Source organism: Trichomonas vaginalis, chromosome VI (assembly GCF_026262505.1).
Source record: "Trichomonas vaginalis G3 chromosome VI, whole genome shotgun sequence".
NCBI classification, from domain to species: Eukaryota; Parabasalia; order Trichomonadida; family Trichomonadidae; genus Trichomonas; species Trichomonas vaginalis.
The window spans coordinates 7,848,378-7,866,415 of record NC_067208.1 but is presented as its reverse complement, the minus strand read 5'-3'; the positions used below and the strand labels follow the sequence as shown (position 1 = coordinate 7,866,415).

At 35.0% G+C, this 18,038-nt stretch overlaps 13 protein-coding genes across 13 annotated transcripts, besides 2 other annotated features; 5 read left to right on the top strand and 8 right to left on the bottom strand.

Annotated features, from left to right (window-relative positions):
• Positions 1-6,782: part of a mobile genetic element that runs on past the window's edge.
• TVAGG3_0825670 (uncharacterized protein) lies at positions 25-501 on the bottom strand (the record flags this gene model as incomplete). The annotated part of the gene is made up of 1 exon (XM_051248270.1): positions 25-501. A coding segment is annotated over one exon (477 nt), but the record flags the coding sequence as incomplete, so codon positions are not given.
• On the bottom strand, positions 906-1,166 carry TVAGG3_0825660 (uncharacterized protein; the record flags this gene model as incomplete). Its single annotated transcript, XM_051248269.1, has 1 exon — positions 906-1,166. One exon carries the CDS (start codon positions 1,164-1,166, stop codon positions 906-908), a length of 261 nt encoding a protein of 86 aa, XP_051083744.1.
• Positions 1,212-1,646, top strand: TVAGG3_0825650 (uncharacterized protein; the record flags this gene model as incomplete). The annotated part of the gene is made up of 1 exon (XM_051248268.1): positions 1,212-1,646. One exon carries the CDS (start codon positions 1,212-1,214, stop codon positions 1,644-1,646), a length of 435 nt encoding a protein of 144 aa, XP_051083743.1.
• On the top strand, positions 3,351-3,737 carry TVAGG3_0825640 (kinase C-related family; the record flags this gene model as incomplete). The annotated part of the gene is made up of 1 exon (XM_051248267.1): positions 3,351-3,737. A coding segment is annotated over one exon (387 nt), but the record flags the coding sequence as incomplete, so codon positions are not given.
• Positions 3,786-4,022, top strand: TVAGG3_0825630 (uncharacterized protein; the record flags this gene model as incomplete). Its single annotated transcript, XM_051248266.1, has 1 exon — positions 3,786-4,022. One exon carries the CDS (start codon positions 3,786-3,788, stop codon positions 4,020-4,022), a length of 237 nt encoding a protein of 78 aa, XP_051083741.1.
• TVAGG3_0825620 (uncharacterized protein) lies at positions 4,175-4,495 on the top strand (the record flags this gene model as incomplete). Its single annotated transcript, XM_051248265.1, has 1 exon — positions 4,175-4,495. The coding sequence occupies one exon, from the start codon at positions 4,175-4,177 to the stop codon at positions 4,493-4,495; it is 321 nt and encodes a 106-aa protein (XP_051083740.1).
• Positions 4,672-5,691, bottom strand: TVAGG3_0825600 (protein of unknown function, DUF4106 family; the record flags this gene model as incomplete). Its single annotated transcript, XM_051248264.1, has 1 exon — positions 4,672-5,691. The coding sequence occupies one exon, from the start codon at positions 5,689-5,691 to the stop codon at positions 4,672-4,674; it is 1,020 nt and encodes a 339-aa protein (XP_051083739.1).
• Positions 5,724-6,179, bottom strand: TVAGG3_0825590 (protein of unknown function, DUF4106 family; the record flags this gene model as incomplete). Its single annotated transcript, XM_051248263.1, has 1 exon — positions 5,724-6,179. One exon carries the CDS (start codon positions 6,177-6,179, stop codon positions 5,724-5,726), a length of 456 nt encoding a protein of 151 aa, XP_051083738.1.
• Positions 6,231-6,647, bottom strand: TVAGG3_0825580 (protein of unknown function, DUF4106 family; the record flags this gene model as incomplete). The annotated part of the gene is made up of 1 exon (XM_051248262.1): positions 6,231-6,647. A coding segment is annotated over one exon (417 nt), but the record flags the coding sequence as incomplete, so codon positions are not given.
• A 270-nt stretch (positions 6,783-7,052) lies between the features above and the next one.
• Positions 7,053-7,610, bottom strand: TVAGG3_0825560 (protein of unknown function, DUF4106 family; the record flags this gene model as incomplete). The annotated part of the gene is made up of 1 exon (XM_051248261.1): positions 7,053-7,610. A coding segment is annotated over one exon (558 nt), but the record flags the coding sequence as incomplete, so codon positions are not given.
• A 335-nt stretch (positions 7,611-7,945) lies between these two features.
• Positions 7,946-8,624, bottom strand: TVAGG3_0825550 (protein of unknown function, DUF4106 family; the record flags this gene model as incomplete). Its single annotated transcript, XM_051248260.1, has 1 exon — positions 7,946-8,624. A coding segment is annotated over one exon (679 nt), but the record flags the coding sequence as incomplete, so codon positions are not given.
• Positions 8,625-8,655: 31 nt separating this feature from the next.
• Positions 8,656-9,099, bottom strand: TVAGG3_0825540 (protein of unknown function, DUF4106 family; the record flags this gene model as incomplete). The annotated part of the gene is made up of 1 exon (XM_051248259.1): positions 8,656-9,099. A coding segment is annotated over one exon (444 nt), but the record flags the coding sequence as incomplete, so codon positions are not given.
• A 472-nt stretch (positions 9,100-9,571) lies between these two features.
• On the top strand, positions 9,572-10,471 carry TVAGG3_0825530 (uncharacterized protein; the record flags this gene model as incomplete). The annotated part of the gene is made up of 1 exon (XM_051248258.1): positions 9,572-10,471. The coding sequence occupies one exon, from the start codon at positions 9,572-9,574 to the stop codon at positions 10,469-10,471; it is 900 nt and encodes a 299-aa protein (XP_051083733.1).
• A 2,315-nt stretch (positions 10,472-12,786) lies between these two features.
• Positions 12,787-18,038: part of a mobile genetic element that runs on past the window's edge.

Below are 18,038 nucleotides of genomic sequence, written 5' to 3'. Positions count from 1 at the left end.
ATAAAAATAAGCCCATGTGGTCATTTACAATACTGCGATGGTAGAGTTTAAGAGTTGTGCTTCAATGTAGAGACAGTCCTTATGGTCTGGAGGTAGCAAAACAGGTGCTTTATGGTCATGAGTGGAGAACATGTCTATCCAAAACACACGATTGAAGCCAGTTAATTTATAGTATTTAGGGTTAGGAAGTGGCGAAGTTCTTGTATGCCCAATGAACTCATTTTCAACGCCTTTGGCTATATTAGAGAAAAGAATAGCTTGCTTTCTATCCCAAATGCCAGGTGTTACAATCTTTGAAAATTCATTTTTCCTCGGAAGCATTGCATCATAATTGAAAACATTCTTGAAATCATCACTTGGTTCAGAGATTTGAAATCTTATACGTAATGGATTTTCTTTCTCTTTAGCGACTTCATTGAATGGTGAGAATACAACAAACTGACAGTCATGTGTTCCATCTTCATTTTCATTAAATTCATAATGAAAGTCTATAAGTTGTGGCTGACTACCTTCTTCTTTCAGTTGTGCAAGAAACTCACGTAAAGGCTGTAAAGTTTGTACTTCAATGTTAAACTTTTTCTCGAACATTTCATTAAATGAAATCATACATTGTTGCAATGTTGTATCGTCTTTAAAGTATTTGTATATGTGAATGTTTTGGGCGCTTAAAGACTGTTCGTCATTTTCTATCTCGACTTGAAGTATAAAGTCAACCTTTCTGAAAGCACGTGTTATATACATATTTGTTATGCCAATGTACTTCTCTTCATTTATGTTCACAATCCAGTCTGTTGAAACTTAAACGTTACTCTGTTCCCCTTTATTTTGACGTCAGGGTTTTCACTACTGAACGCAACAGATAAAGGTATTTGTCTATACATTTAATTCGGATAAAAATAAACCATTTACTCTTTCTTTGCTTCACCTTCTTTAGCTTTTGCTTCAGCTTCTTCTCTAGCTTTCTTCGCCAGCAAACGTGGGTTCTTTTGTCTTCCAGCAGCTAATGCAGCAAGTTGTTTTTCACTAAGTTTTCTCTTTGGTCTCTCTGGCTTTTGTTCTTGTTTTTGTTCCTTCAGTTCGGATAAAATTTGCTCACGAATTTCTTTCTTCAATGCTTCAACATCTATGACCCCTTGGGTCTTGTCCGTAAGGCTTGTCTGAGTCATTTGACTGCAGATAAAAAACAAAATTAAAACTTTAACCGATGTAAAATGAGCTTGTCAAAATCAGAGCGAGAGTCTATTATATTAAATGACGCAAGAGGAATACAACATCCTTTCTATTACGTAAGTCAGAGTAAAGATGGTAAAATATACGTAAGAAAAAGAAAGGTTCCATTAGCGAATGCAGAAAGCGACAACATTAAGGTGTATGGTAAGGGTGAAGTCCACGAAGCCCATATAAAACCTTCTATTCAAACTGAAAAGTCAATAGAACAAGAAGAAAAGAAGCCAGATGTACTTTCAATAACGAAGCAAGAGCTTATTGCAAAGTTCGTGAATTTCATTGAAAAACAAACCGAGTCAAAGAACCCTGACCCGCCAGTGAAAGAAGTTGAGACAAAAGAGAATGTACAGTTCATTGAAAATGTCAAGAAACAACTTCCACCACGAATGCCAAGAAGAAGAGTGAGAATAATGAAGTAAATAGATATTTTTATCTGAAGTAAATACATGCAGAACGAACAGTTAAACAAATTTACTCCAGCAGAGCATATTCATCAGATTCGCTCATATTTCGATATCATAGACAATGCAGTTCAAATTGGTGACACTAATAGAAAATATTCTGACGCAAAGATTCCATCACAACCTGGAACTGCTAAAGATAACACATGGGTAACATTCAATCTCTCACCTCCTGGTGAAAATATGTTGGACCTTTACAATACATTCATTACGTATAAAATGGAAGGTCAATTTATTGTAGATAAAGAAATTGGTTCAGGTTCCAATAAAAACAAACCCACCAGGATTTTGGATTGGTTTCGATGACGCTTTCTATGCAGTTGCTGGATATCAAATCCTTGCAAATGGTCGTATCGTATATTCTCAAGACAACGCAAGAGAAGAAGCATATATAACTTCAAACTCACAAACTACCGAACAAATAAAGAAAGTAGATGTTTTCTCAAAGACTCGACATGAAGATGTATGGAGTCATTCGGGAACATGCAGAACAGGACAAATTGTTAGTGGTCCAATTACAGCAGGAAAATCATTTGATTTTAAGCTTCGTTTAAGAATTCCTGTTAGAAGATTCCTTCCATTAGAAGCTATTCGATTTATTCCAGCTTTTGCAGGAAACATTCAGCTTAAAGTAAAGTTCAGTAGCGACGCCTTACAATGCACATCTATATCTGTAAATGATATCATTGCTTTCAATCCAACTCTTAAAGTTGCATTTGCTTCAGATTCAAATCCACCGACAAATAAATTTGTTCCATGGAATGAACCATTCACTATGATAACGAAGGCAGTAGAAGCTAGTGGAACAGTTACTATTACAACTGTAACCCAGCAACTATTTCGAACAAAGATGGATTTTAATGAATGTTTCATTCATCCAAAGTCATTCTCTTTAGACCCTAACATTTATACAGAACTTGTAGAACATTATACAAACGAGGCTTTATGTTTTCCTGTTAAAGTTATGGATTGGATTCCTATGGACGGTTCATTCTCAAAGAATACAGATAGTTCAAGTGCAACATTTACAGCAGCTTATACGCCTATTAATGTTAAAAGTATTTGGGCACTATTTAGAAAGAAAGACAACTATTATGTTAATTTTGAGAACCCTAAGTTTAAATATCTTCAGCTTTCCATGGAGCTTATGGAAATATGCCTGCAGAACCTGAAAAATCATATGGACCTGTATTTTATGAAATGGTTGCGAACGCTTGCAATACAAACAATGATATGATAGGATTTAATGAAGATGTTATGAGGTCATTGGTGGATGATGGTAGTGTGGAACATAAATGGGATAGCTATGACAACACACATTTCTTATGTGGTTTTCCAACAGAAGTGGACTTTTGCTTCCAGCAAGGTCAAACATCTACTGCTCCAATAACATACAAATTGTCTGTTAAAGGACCTATTGAACTAGCAACTGAAAATGTACCAAAGCCACTTATTGGATTTATGAGGGATTGTTGCTTTGCCATTCAGGTGCGTGCTAATGGCATCCCCATAATAAGATTAGATGACTATAACTTAGCTACGGACGACAGTGAGGAATAAAGGATGAACGTTTATTTTTAAAGCTTATAAATGAGTTCTTCATCAAGCTCTCGTGAACCTTCACCATCTATGAAACAAACTTTACCAAACGATTATGGAGCACCTATTGAATATTTCTTACGAGCTGCACAATGGCAAAGAGCAGTCTCACCAAGGTTAGGTGTTCCACCAGCTCCTGACAAAAATAGCATTTGGTCAAGTCCTTATATAAGATATGGTCTCCCACTAGGTTTGCTAGCTACAGCAGGAGCAGTTATGATGTTGAAAAGAAATAAAGCAAATGTTGTAAATAATACTGAAGTAGCTGAAGTTAAACAAACTCCAACACCTTCGCCAAAACCAACGCCTTCACAAGCAAAACCTTCAATGACTCCTGAACCTATGGAAGTACAAACTCCTGTTCAAAAGTCAACTCCTAAACCGACTCCAACATTTAAACCAGAACCTACTCCTCAAATAAATCGTAAAACTCCTGCGTTTCCTTACTGAAAAAATAACGTTATTTTTATTTAATATTAAAATTTTTATTTGATTGAAATGACAAATAAAGTCACTGAAGCAATGAAACAAAAGTTTTTGGTAGAATACATTAAATCAGGAACTATTCCAGAAGGTTTTTACATTCATACTATGAAGGATGGTAGAGTTCAGTTTAGAAAGATAAAGCAACCATTAGATAGAGAAGGTATATTAAGGAAGATTAAACTTCATGAGGACAACATTGCTGAACTTAAGAAGAAGTTAGAAGAGTTGGAGAAAGGAAGAGAGTTATAAAGCATTGAATTCAACAGGGTGAAAAAAGAGGTGAAAAAACAGGTGAGATCTCACCACTTCACCTAAATTTATTTTTGTGCTATGTTTTCATATGTGTGAGGGTGGTGATATCATTAATTTTTAAGTTTATTTTTTATTTTATTTTTATATAAATGACGAAAACTATTGAGATAACAAACTACAACGGTCATGAGTTCAAGAATTTGTTCTTCGTTCCTCGTGAAAATACATTCTATCAGATACGAGGGAGAAGGGGTAAAGTTAGTTTAAGCATTTATGACTACAAGCATAATGGAAAGTTTATACAAGCATATGATACAAACGGTAAGCGTGTTTCATTAGCTTTGTCAAAACTTACAGGTATAAACTATGACAGTGATTTTGACCTATATGAAGAAGAAAGTGAGTCAGAAGATTATGAGCTGTTATATGAAGCACAGCAATGGGAGGAGTTGCAATACTTTTGTAAGTGAGAACGTTTATTTTTTACATTAGTGAGGTGAAGTGGTTGGTGGCTTTGTAAATATTTAAGGTTAAGTTAGTGTTGTCGTTTGTGTTGTAAAATATACGTTAACGGTTTCGTAAAGTGTCAAATTCACATATCATGGGTAAGGAGGCGCGCAGTGCCTCCGTACCCTTGATATGTATACTAACTAACTTGGTTTCCAACTTCACCTGCAAAGTCTTTGACAGATATTTGGTGTATAGGGAACATAAGTGGAACTGCAATATATTTGGCAGCTAAAGCATTTGAAATATCTGGGTCCAACATATAGACTGCAAGTCTGCTTTCTATTCTCTTGCATTCAAATTTTTCGCATGTGAACTTAACTGGGTCCCAAGCAGTTCCAGCAGCATTGAAATAATAGTTTACTTCATTGTTGAAGTTTGAGAAACCAAAGTCTAAGTCAACTTTGTCTTTGCAAAATTCGACGAATGACGTTTGATTTGTTCTCTTTACGTCTGTAATAGTGAATGGGTCTTGTGTTGGTGCAATGACTAAGTTATTTTTGCTTGGAGTAAGTTCGATAGAAATTTTTCCTGCCCAGTTTGGCAAGTATCTTAAAAACCTGAAGATGAGGAAAGATGACAAAGGAACTCTAAGTTTCAGTTTTACTTTAGTGGCAGCAGTTCCATCTGAACCAGAAAGGTTAACATAAACTCCTGGAACGTTAGGGTCAAGTCTTCTTATTTTCTCAATAGTTGCATACTGGTCTGTTTGTTCTCTAGCTTGTGGTTGTACTGAGTTTCTCAAAGCGAACCATTCATAGTTTGCCCATGTTACTGTTTGAACTAAGTCAGAGTTAGAATATATCTTATATCCCATGAAAACTTCTGGAGCATATTGGTATCCGACATAGAAAATTCCATTGCAACCTTTCTTGTCAGACAACTTGGAAGAAGGTTTTATTTCAATGTCTTGTTCCACGTATAAGAATGAGTTGTCAATAGAAATAATATGAAACCTGTCGCAAGCAATATCTACTGTTGTTGAAGAACCTTCTCCAAACTCACCTACGTTTCCATAAGAAACAGCAGTTGTATATTCGTAAGTTCCAGGAACTATTTCTGACCTTCTAATGGCATTATCGCATTCGTTATACCATTCGGAAACATTTCCGTTCATGGCATCCAAAACTGTTGGCGTTATATTCTGAGCGGCGTACATTTCATATGGGTAAAAATATAGAATAGTTGGATTTATATGTCATAATAGAACCCACTCGGACCAAGCTTTACTTTCTTCCTGACTGAGTTTTTAACTGAATCTTTAACTCTTCTTTTTCCTTCATTGCCACTACTTTCACTAGATGAAGTTACTTCTTCACTACTTTCACTTTGTTCTACTATTCTCTTCTTCTTTGGTGTCGCTTTTGGTAACTTGCCCTCTGCTTCAAGTTGTAGCATCTTTGCCTCATGTTCACCTAGTATGTTGTAAATTTCCCATGTCCTTTTTGCCTTTGGGCTCTGGTCGCCCATCTCAGGTAACCTATATCCTAGAAAGATTTTGTCATAGTTTGTATTTGAGTCTTCGCTTATTGTTTGCATGACTCTTTCCTGAGTTTCCGGTTCAAGCTCTTCAAACAGAGCTTGTCCATATGGAATAAGCTCGTTTCCAAATATATGTTTTTGTAGCCATTCTGGTTTTCTTTCCATGTAACCAATAATATCTTTTGTGAATGGGAAAGCTTTTACCCAACGTTTCAGTCTTGCGTCATTTATTTCTGTAGTTGGTTTTATTTTGTCATGGAACATGTTTTTCAATACTAACATTTCATTTGGTACTGTCCATTTGAGTTTTCTTAAATATTCATCCCTTCTCATTTCATTGTCTGCAAAGTAAGTTTTTATGACATTTTGCAAACTTTCGTTTGCAAGGTCATGTACAATAGGTTCTCTTCCTTCTCTCTCCCTAACTTTCTTTCTAAACTCTTCACCAAATATACCATCTCTATGGTTCTGTGTAGTTCTTTGAGATAAATGTTCTAGAACGTCAGGTGTTATATTTCCCTCAGCCATGTTCATTTCATACTGGTCCAAAATATCTGCATCTTTCATATCTTTCAATGGCATTAAAGCCGCGCTGAAAATACCCGTTATATCTGGTTCACCATTCACTTCCATTGCGTCTACAACTTCTTGGAATTGAGGTTGTAAGTTTATGAACCACCTATCCGGATTAGCTTTATGACCCCATTTCATTGTAGTTCCATAGTCTGCAGAAACAAAAGTAGGTTTGTTTCCATATTGGTTAGGTTCTGAATGAACTTTAAACAATGTTTCATTTCTATATGTTTTGTTGAAATTTAACCTTTTATTTTCACCGAGTTCAGCCAAAGATTGAACGTTATATGGTCGTAAGTAAAAAGGATTATTGTATTTGCGTACATTTTCTTTCAGTACTTCCATTCTATGCTGAATATTTTCATCTGATGTTGGAGTCTTTTGTATGTCGGTGAACATTTTTCGATATTCTTCTACTATGTCAGCCGAATTTTTCTTAGACTCTTGGAAAGATTCCATATTCACCTCATACTCTTGTTGAGGGTCAAGATTTTTCGGCTGTTCCAAATCTTCATCTAGTTCTGTGAAGTTAGTTTCCAAAGGAGGGACTTGTTCGTTTCCTTCAGGCTCTTCTAGCTGTTGTTGCTGAACTATTTCTTCCATGTCTGGTTGTATCTGAACTTCTTCCTGTGGAGTTTCTTGTACCTCATCTGCTGGCATTTCATATATTCCGAGACCGTTTTTAACAAGTTCCCTATCTAAGTCATCCGGACTCATAAACCTTTCTTCTTTCGTTCCGTCTCTATTTTTTACGCGTTTCATGAAGAGAGTTGAATTATCATTTAGCTCTGACATCAAATATCTCGGAGTAAATTCATTCATGTCATTTGGATGATATGCTATTAAATCATATCCCTTAGCGAGCTTGTATTTTCCAGGTTTGAGATTATATCCGATTTGATGCTCAACCATAAAGCTAAATAGGTTCGGGTCAGTATTTCCTTCCTTGAACTTTCTAATAGCTTCTTTATATCTGTCACTAAAGTCAAGAGTATCTGGGTAACCATAATCTTCCTTAAGCATTTTTAAGAATTCTTGGTTTCCTTTTTCTCTACTTCTTTTATGTCCTTGCTCTGTTGTGCAGGGTTTGAACTGTTGGTGTTGCTGTGCTGGTTGTGGAGGTGGTTGTTGTGCTGGTTTTGGTTGTGGTGCAGGTGCTGGATTTTGAACTGTTGGTTGTTGTGCAGGGTTTTGAACTGTTGGTTTTGGTTGTTGTTGTGGTGCTGGATTTTGAACTGTTGGTTGTTGTGTTGGTTTTGGTGCATGCCTGTGTCTGTGTCCATGTGACGATGTAAATGTTTTAGGTAGTCCTGGTGCAGGTGCTTCTCTTGGAGGGTTTGGTGGTATATAAGTTCCACCAGCTGGCACATATGTTCCATCTGCAGCATAATGTCCTACCTGACTTTTCGTTTTTAAGAAAGCATTTACTAGGTCTGTTTTGGTCTGTTGTAACTCTTTTTCTTGACTTTCCACAACAGTTGCTCTAACGGCGTCATAGGCACTTTGAACTGCCTGTCTCGTTGCTGCATCTGTTATTTTCGTCATATTTTGTGCTACTTCTCTTAACTCTTTGTCGAAACCTTCAGACTTCAGTTTCTTTCCAGATGAGAAGTCGTTCACTAGTTTCACCTTACTATGAAGAGCTTCGAAGGCATTCTTAAAGTCAGCATTCATTAAAGCTTCATTTGAACTGTCTTCATCCGCTTGTATTTTTGTCCTTATTGACCCTATAAGTTGGGCTGCTTTAGCGTTGGCTTGGGCATCTAACCAGTCATTATTAGCTTTTATATATTCTGCGCTTTTCATTGCCTTTTGCATGGCTGCGTCGTTATTTTTACTTTCTTGTGCTAAGTTTTCATACTGTACGGTTTGGTTTTGCAACTGTAAAAGTTTTTCTGCCTTTACATTTGCTTCAACTTCTTTTTTATACTCATCGCTATCCATATATGTCTTCATGGCTTTTTGTTTTATCTCTTCATCTTTCAGTACTTTATATTGAGTAGTATGGTTTTTCAAATTTATAACATCTTGTTCCATTTTTGCTACTTCTGCTGCTTTTTCTGACACTTTTTTCGCATATTCCTCTGTACTTAGTTCTTTCATTTTTCTTCTTTTTCTCTACGTTTAACTCATTTAGTTTCTTTGTCTGTCTGTCATATTCTAGTTTCTTTTCGTTTTCACTTATTTGTTTCTGTATGTCTATGTTTGACTTTTTGACATCTGTTATTTGATTTTTGAGTGAACTCAAATTCATTTGACTTTGAGGGTTATAAGCTGTTCCGTCTGCAGCTCCACCATAGCCTGCCATTTTCGCTAAAAGTGCCGCTCTTAAACCTCCACTCTGTGCACCAATAACTCGGTTTAAAAGCATAGGGTTGCTTGACATTTGTTGCAACATAGTGGGGTCATTCATCATTTGTTGTTGCAACTGTTGTTGTGGTGTCAGTTTTACTATTGGATGTTTCAATGCTCCCTTCCTCTTACGTATATTCTTACGTAGCTTACGTGGCATTTTAAGTGAAGTTAAAAAGCGGTTTTTGACAGATGTTTATATGACACTTTTTGTTCAGCACAAAAAACTACTCGGTCAAAGTGTTGTCAGTTTTGTAAAATAACCGTCCTATCTCATTCTATAATGGAGAAAAGGCTTCTCAAAGTATACTTCCTTGGAATGCCTGTAACTTTTCCTGTAGCGACGATAGACCCTTACTTGTCCGGACAAAGTTATACTATTTTGAGTGCTCTACAAAAAAGTCAACGGCGACGACTCTCAAAAACCGTTGTGTAAAAAGTTTTACCGTTGGACAAAAAAGTATATATAGAAAACAAAAAACGTTTATAGTTCATTCAATATTTGAGATAAACCGTTTTTCTAACGGTAACTATTAAATAAAATAAAAAAATAGAGGGGGTTACCGTTGACGAAAACGGTTTATCTCAAATATTTAAATATCTGTCTTTTTTGGTCAGTTCATTTTTATCTAATGGAAGCCAACGCTGTTAACCACAATTCAAACATTAACAATTCTCAACCGCTAACCAAAGCCAAAGCTCCACAACCTCCAAGAACTGGCACAGCGGTTAGAATAACCACCAAAAAGTCTAACAGCGAATTAAGAGAAATTCTTCAACAAATTTGCTCTAAATATCTCAAAGACGCCGAAGAAAACACACAACCAGACGCTACATACAATACTCAGTTCTGTGAAGTTCTGAACAAAGCAATTACTAGTTCAATTGAACTTACTAAGACAATTCCAAGTCCAATTGAGCTTAGCGATGTCTTAGTTCAGTATTTTCCAACATTTACTAAGCTTATAATGTTGAGAACTTTATACCAAGTTCGTCAAAATCTTCCTCGTTACATCCAACGGTCATTCGACAAGAGAATTGCCGAATTCCAAGTCTTTAGTTACGGATATGACGAAGATGAATACGTTGACGAGTTCGGAGACAACCGTACAAAATGGTTTGAATATTATACGACAACACAATTTGAATTCGACTTTCTCGAATTCAACGCAGCAACCATTCATATCATTGCTCTTTACCTTTCCGAACAACAACAAGACCTCGCAGATGGAGATGTTGTTACTGTCGTCATGAAAACTCCTGAACAATTCGGAAAAAAGAAGTCTCTAATTGCCAAATTCGTTCCAGGACATCAGCTTTTCCAACGCACAGAAGTCTTCTGTATTCCTGGAACTAAGTTCTTTGTCAGGAGCGAACTCAAAGAAAGATATAATGTGTCATTCAATTACACATTATATAATGTTTTCGACCCAGAAGAAGGCTTCTTCCCAGAAGCAATGGAGGAGGAAGAAGAGGAGGAAATACAAGACTCTATCCAAGAAGAGTCCTCCGAATTCACACCAGAAGACTAACAATTTTCCGAATAAAAACTTCATTTATACTAAACATCTTCGGGGCTAGAGGGCGCAACGCGCCTGGAAGCCCCACTTACCTGACCTAAATATTGAAGATATACATATTGTTATATTGTTTTGTAAAAGAATTTATAGAACTTTTTAAAAAACTGTTTTTGCAAAAATCTCGGGAACATAATCCCCTCAATTTTATTTGAGAAATTCGTAAACTATTCAAAATTGAGAGCCATGTTCCCGAGATTATTGCATTACTATATTTTTGTATGTAGATTATGTTTTATAATTTAATCAGAATTAAGTAGCAATTGTACAATTGGCCAAACAAGATATATCGTCGTTCTTAAAACTTCATCAAATTGTTAAAAAAGTTAGAAGTAATGGATTAATGCTTGCTATACTCAATTTATGTTTTAATTTTTTTTATCAAATGTAACATTGACAGCTACACAGAACTTCAACAATCATTTTCTTATTTATTGTAATATCGATAACTTAATAGAGACTGGTATGAAATTGCATAGTAAGTATATTCAAAATATGCTTTACACATTTTGATTTTTTTATTTCATTGCGCCATATGAATAATGCGTCTATTTTAAAGATATTACAAATTGTCAACTATTGGATTACGAGTCGATTTTGAATTTATTCAAAAAATTGAATATAAATCGACTTTAAATAGATTATTTTCAAAATTAATTTTAATATTCTTATTATTTATATACGTTCCAATTTCCAGTTTCTAATACTTTCAAACATTTTTCTATATGGAATAATGCATCGTTCACATTAATTGGTGAACCATATTCTAAATGATGAGCAGAGATTGAATCATATTGTAACTCAAATAATTTACAACTTAAACAGAAACCTGCCAGAGAATTTTCAGGGAAATTCGCTGTAACGCATATAACAACAGTATTGTCGGCCATAAAAATGCATTTACAAATGTTTGAACCTACAGGAGAGAAAAGAAACTTAATCTTTTTGAAATCCCTGGCGCATTCAATAAGATTTGTATGATTATCTGGAATAAATTTCCAATCAATTGTTGGGAACTTTGCTTTTGCTGAATTTTTCATAAGATGTATGAAATGCTTCTCTTGCCTTTAGGCCTGTTTGTAAAGCAGTATTCAGATGGTGTAATTTTATCTAATTCGAATTTTTCATGCAAGAACGTTTAAATCTGTAAGTGTTTGGCCCCCATTGACTGATGTAAAAGGTTCTATTTGCAAACAATGGAGTATATCAGCCGAAATATATTCATTTATTTTTTGGTAAATATTTCTTCGATCTGGTAAAAAAGCCTAGAAGATCCAGGGTTATTATAGAGAAAATGGCATTGAGAATACAATAATATGTGATCTCCTTCTAATTTTCTTCAGGAATTAAAAATAGTGGAGTGAAAAAATCTTCAAATGAATGGCCAAAATTATATGTTGCCCATAAATCCTGTAACAATAACCTCGCGGTAATGGCCTACAAACACTTGCATTTGTAGCGTTCCTTTCAAAATCTGTTTGGTTGGAAAATGGTGTTTTCATCAAGACCTACAGCACCATTAAAGCTAACATATGCTCTTTCAAGTCTATAGTGTGTAGTCTGAAGTGTCTTGTAATAAAAGTTGTAGTCGTGTGTTTCTTTCGTTTTCTATATTGAGAAATGGTATTGCGTAGGATCTTCTTGTTTTCATTTATATATCGTAATACTGGCCAATTTTTTTCTAGAGGCACATCAATTTTGCGCTTAACTTTAAAGAATGATGCCGGTGTCCAATCCGGAGTTTCATATCCGAATAAACAAAATTCTGGATTATAGAATAAATTTCTAGGGCTACAAGAATGAACAACTTACTAGTAATGAGAAAAGATCGCAAATAAACATACTCTGACACTCTAATATTAATTTCTGAATCGGTTTTACATCATTGAGCATAATTATTAAATTTTGAAAATTAAGGCTGTATATGTAAGATTCCTAAAGGGATCAAAACTCTGACATAGAAAAAATTATATTTTTGAGATACAAATGGGTCGGTTTTGATCATTGAATTAAATTCAATTTTTATATCACTCTCAATCAATTATTTGTCTGCTGATAGAGTTGTTAGATTCCCGACGATAGGTGTCTTGGAAGATTTGCCTGGTGTCATCATAGTGTTCTTTAAATCAAAATTTTATTTTGGAGTTAGTTTTTTGATTTTTCAATAAAAACATTTCTAAAACAAGAAAATAAAAACGATAAAATATTTATATTTTATATAAGGACTTATATATTTAAAATAAATATCATTTTATTTTTTCATTGGTGTCCTGTCAAATTACCTGCCATGGACTCTTTCATAAGTTCCATGAATCGTCTTTCGACTGGGGAAAAGTATTATGTCCAGTAAGTATTATTTTTAAACATCCTTACTTAAACTCTTTGCTGTCTGTACACAAATGACAACTGAGATGTTAAAGTGTCTGAGCTTCTTAAGATTCGACACATATCTTGTTCTCCTGTTCTTTAACAAAGGATGAGAGGCGAAATCATCTAAGATAAGAAGACATCTATGAGGGGATGGTGTATCAGATCGTAAAGATTGCATTATTCTTCGAAATGTATTCATATTACCTCTTCTGGTTTCTGAGAAGTGGGTGTTTGTTTAATATTCTTGCGCATTTCTCTCATTAGTGTTTCTTTAAAGAGAATTTATATATACTCATTTATAGCATTATACTTCAAAACTCTTTTGGGTCTTTTTAATCCAATATCAAATTCAGTTTACGTCATTACATACTAACTTAGACTTTTTATTCTTGAACGAATTGGACGGTTTGGTCAAATTGGACCAGAAGTACTACAAATAACAATAACTCATAAAATGGGTTCTTCTCATCTATGTTCTTGTTGTTGTGCAGCCATTTTAAAGATATGAAGAGTCTTACCCGACCCAGGTGGGTGCAATAGACCTCTGTTAATAGTTGGAGTGAGAGATGGAGTGTTCCGCATAATCCCAGATTACTTCCGATAGTGACGAAAATTGGGTAGGGAGACTGCAAAATGTATGAAAACCGCATTGAAGTATGAAAAGAATACTAATTAAGAGAAAACCGTGATTGTTTCAACTTGTTAGTATCCGGAGGTGGTTTGAGGCCTTATAATTTCTTGGCTTTTTCTACTTCCTCTTGTGAAGTGCTTCGTTTTTTAAGACTAGCATTTACTCAGAGATTATCTTGGGTCAATGGTCTAGCAAGACTTTTTTCTAACTGATTTTTGGGAAAAATTAAAAATATTTTAGTAATCTGTTTTAGGGTAAAATGTTCTAGCGATGTTCGGCTAAATGTATAATTCGAGAGCAGCTAGCTTTTCGGACAGGCAAAACATTGTAGAACCATAAAACTTTACAAAGTAATGTAAACAAGAAAGGTGAAATTGATTCTACTGAAATCTGGTTTCTGGGGAATATGATCAACGGAGAACGATTAAGATATATGAGCAAAGAGAGCCAGAGAGCACGTATGCAAATTCGTTGTAGATAGTCTTTGGGATTTGAACAGGAGAGGAAACGGAGAGATTAGGAAAAAGAGTCGTATAGTCTAAACAAATAGGTTGATTTGAGGATATTATTGTGGGCAAGGAAGAACTACTAGTAGTGCTGTCTTGCATGTGATAGTTAGAAATTAGAAAAAAGGCAAGGAGTCGACGAAGAGCTGTATAGAATGTAAATAGGATACAAAAAGAACTTTTTACATAGATATGGTCTGAGAAGAATTTGAGACATTCTCTTACCAGAGAAGGATAGAAAGAACGAGAATAGAAAAATACGAGGAGTAAGAATGTATGAAAAGGTAGATAAAAGAGGCGAAAGTTTACGGCCTGGGGAGAGAGAGTGGTAAGGCAGTAAGTTACTGGGACTACTTGGTAAGAGAAATAAGGTAGTTTTTTTTTAGAACAATTTCTGGAGGTCTGTATGGGTTAAACGTTTGGTTCTCTTCTTTTGAGGCGTGAATACCCTCCGCGGCTTCGGGGAACTCCCTAACTCCACTCAGCCTTCCCCCCCTTACCTAGGGGAGCGCGAAGTTTACCTGGGGGAAGACTTCATGACACGTTGTAGGACTAATATATTTACAGAGATGAATGCTTCGTGTTATTGTCGCTGACAGGGTAGTGTACGAATAGGGGTATAATAACGGAAGTTTCGGTTGGATATGTTGGCTTCTTATTAAGGTGGTTGGTAGAATCTATTCTCAAACTTTTCTTTGACTGTCTAAAACTAAGCCTCTAGGTCTTAAGTCTTTTGCAAATGTTCGTCACATTTTTGGGTCAACAAGCACTTAACTTGGGCGATATGTTCAAATTTGCTCAATTTGAAGATTTTCTTATAGGATATTTTGTTTGAGTTGAGTTATTGATAGTACAGTGCTTTCGCTAACTGGATTTTTGGTGGATGATAGTGTGTGTCCTCTTAGTCGATTCTCTGTGAGTGGCTAGTGCTGTCTGGTTGGAATACTGTTACAATGTAATTTGTTTACTGGAAATCTTATATTCGGTCATCTTTTCTATGATCTAAAACTATTTTTTTTTTAAAATTTACTCAAAAAAAATTTTCTTTGTATACTAAGCCATTCTGGAAACATCTAAAAGACTTTTGACATTTGCCAAAATGTGGTTAGGATTAGAACGTCTGTTGCATATTAACATAACTCTTTGAAATATTGTTTAATAACGAGATCGTCAATGAACCTTTGTCGATTCTAAGTGGTACAAAAAGTAGTTTCGTCTACGAAAGTTCATAATCTGCTTGTTTTGCTCTAAAATGTTTGGTTTCTTACGGATGTGGAATTTGTCTTTGATTGAATCTTAGAATATATCGTAATGTAATGAAGATATGAGAAGGAAGTGTGTAAAGTCAGATGTCAAACTGTTCTGACTAATGAGTCAAAGAATATATCAGTATATTGCATAGAGCTTTGACGTTCTGAAGACTAACATATATATCTAGGTTCGCAAAAGAAGAGGAGTATGTACACGTGAGATGAGGCTTTCGGTAAAGGATCTTTTGGGAGTAGAAACATAATCGCGGATAGCGAGTACTCAAGATTTTCACGAGAACTACTTTTTTGTCTGTTATACTTTCCTTTCAACACTCCAATTGGGTCTGTTTTAATGACTCTTCCAAAGCATGTGAGTTAAGAAACTTTTGTTGTATCTATGAAGAGAGTATATCGGCTATGTGTGTTGTAGTGGAGAGTGTCACTGAAGTACTGTTGGGGAGGTTTATATCTCTCTAGTGGGGATTAGACTCATATGCGGTCAAGAGTGATGTAAATGATAGTATGTGTGTGTAAGGATGTACTTTGGTTGTGCAGTACTTCCGGGAGTGTATAGGAGTAATAATCGTTTCTAAACAGTTTTTGGGGCACAAATTCTGGGGTAAATGGAAGAGATGATTCTTAACCATTCCATTGTTTTGCAATTATATGAGAAGGGTGTTTCTTTTAGGGGCACTTGGGGGATGTTGGTAAGGATATTTGCAACGCAACATAAGATTATATATAAACCTTTTCGTTTCATTTGCATATAATTTCTTTGCATGTGTTAAGACCAAAGCTTCTATAATTAACTGGTGTTTTCCATTTCTACTGTTCGTATTTATAGATCCGTGAATGATAGAATAGTAATTTTGAGAAGAAGGTGTATAGAAATTTATCCTCGAACGTGAAAAATCTTCTAACTTTGACTATAAGTATCCAAGCATGCCTAAACATTTCATGCCAAGTTGTACAACTTTATATTTTCTTAGTTTCTGTCTCATTCTTGTTCGACACTATTGTTGTCTTGGTTGTTGTTAAGGACAAATCGCACATTCTTTCATGACATAATATACATTCTGGTGCGAGAGTCAAACATCAATGTAAACGTTTTCAAATTCCGACTGCTTTGTTATAGTCTCTAAATGGACACATATTTCTGAATCTTGGAAGTCATAAATCTTGAAACATGCATTATTGATACATTTTTTATTAAAATAAAATAAAAAATATTAATTTTTTTATCTTGACTTTGTTGGTTCAATTTGTTTGCATTGTTGTTCTTAGAGCTTTATATTGTTGAAGTGTTTCTTAAGTATACATACTTTTCACCAATTTGCGTATTCGCAAGTTGGTGAAACTTTAACACAGCCGTTCATTGACAAATAGCTAGGACATTAAAGTTTACAGGGACAAAAAGTTGACAGATTTCAGTTATGCCTTGCAGAAGTGTTTGAGGTTCGACTAAGGTTGAAATTCCTTTCGTAATGAACAATGAGGAAAGCCAGCAGGTAAGGAAGGTAAAAAAGGTTTATAGCATAAGTAATTATTTTGGTATAATAGTTTTCCGTGTGTGGACGTCGAATACACTTTGAACCTTAAGTTTGAACAATATAGGCTAGTCGGAAAGCAGATGGGTGGTCTGCATGTATATTGAATAGAACAATTTTGTATGAACCATTTTCCGTTATAGAAATGTTGGTTAGTAAAAATCCAGAAATAAAGTTTTGTATTATAGCTCAATCGTTTATAGTAAAGCTCAGTGGACACCCAACATAAGAAACCCTGGTCTAGTTGCAGGCACATGTTCACCGTCTTTAATGTATATAAATAGTCAAAAAGCCTGTTGGTGGTATATCTGAGTAAGTATCTTCAAGGAGTATTTTTACCAGTTACACAAACAATAAAGTTCTTACTGTGTGTCAAACAGAGCAAAAAGGCTTTAGTCGTCATGTGTTTTAAGGTTCAGTTTACAATATGTCCTTGAGGATTTGTAAGTTTTTGTTTGTTATAAGAATTAAATATGACTCAGGGTTTTTAGTCGTAATAGTATAACATTATGTCTTCTGCAATTTACTTACAATAAATTTTAATGAATAGTTTGGTGCTCAAAATATTTTTATGATTGCTGGAGAACTATATTAGTTAAGTTCAACGTCTTCAACTCTCGTTCATAAGTATATCTTGTGTCAATGACATTATATGAAAGCACCAAGCAACAAGCTCGGGTTTATTTCTTTGATGTTTATATCGTCTGCCTCTGTCAAAGTCTTCAATAGTTTTGTTCAAATACTGTCAATGAGGTGCAATGAACATATGAGTTTTCACTTTACAGGGTTGTGTTCGACCAAGTTATTAATCATTATAGCTTAAAGCTTGACAAATCTTCTCCTGAGTTTGAAGTTTGTCTTTCAGTTGTTGGTAGTCGTTTCGAATATCTGCAACAGAACTTAAGTCTCTGTTAACTTCAGGATATGTTGGTTCTTTTACAGGAACAATTGTTATACCATCTTCGTCTTCGTATGGTTTCCCCACTTCAACATCTCTGTCTTTGACATTGACAATAACACTTTGACTGTTTGTTTGGGTTGGTGAATTTAACTTAACATCTGCCACCGCCATTAAACCTTTTGAAACACTTACGCTTCTATTTTTCGGAAATGACATTTTACTTAGAATAAAAAGATGGACGTATTCGGATATCTTATTGAATTGAAGCAGAACAAAGTTTATACTCACAAACAATACAAATACATTGACAGAATAGT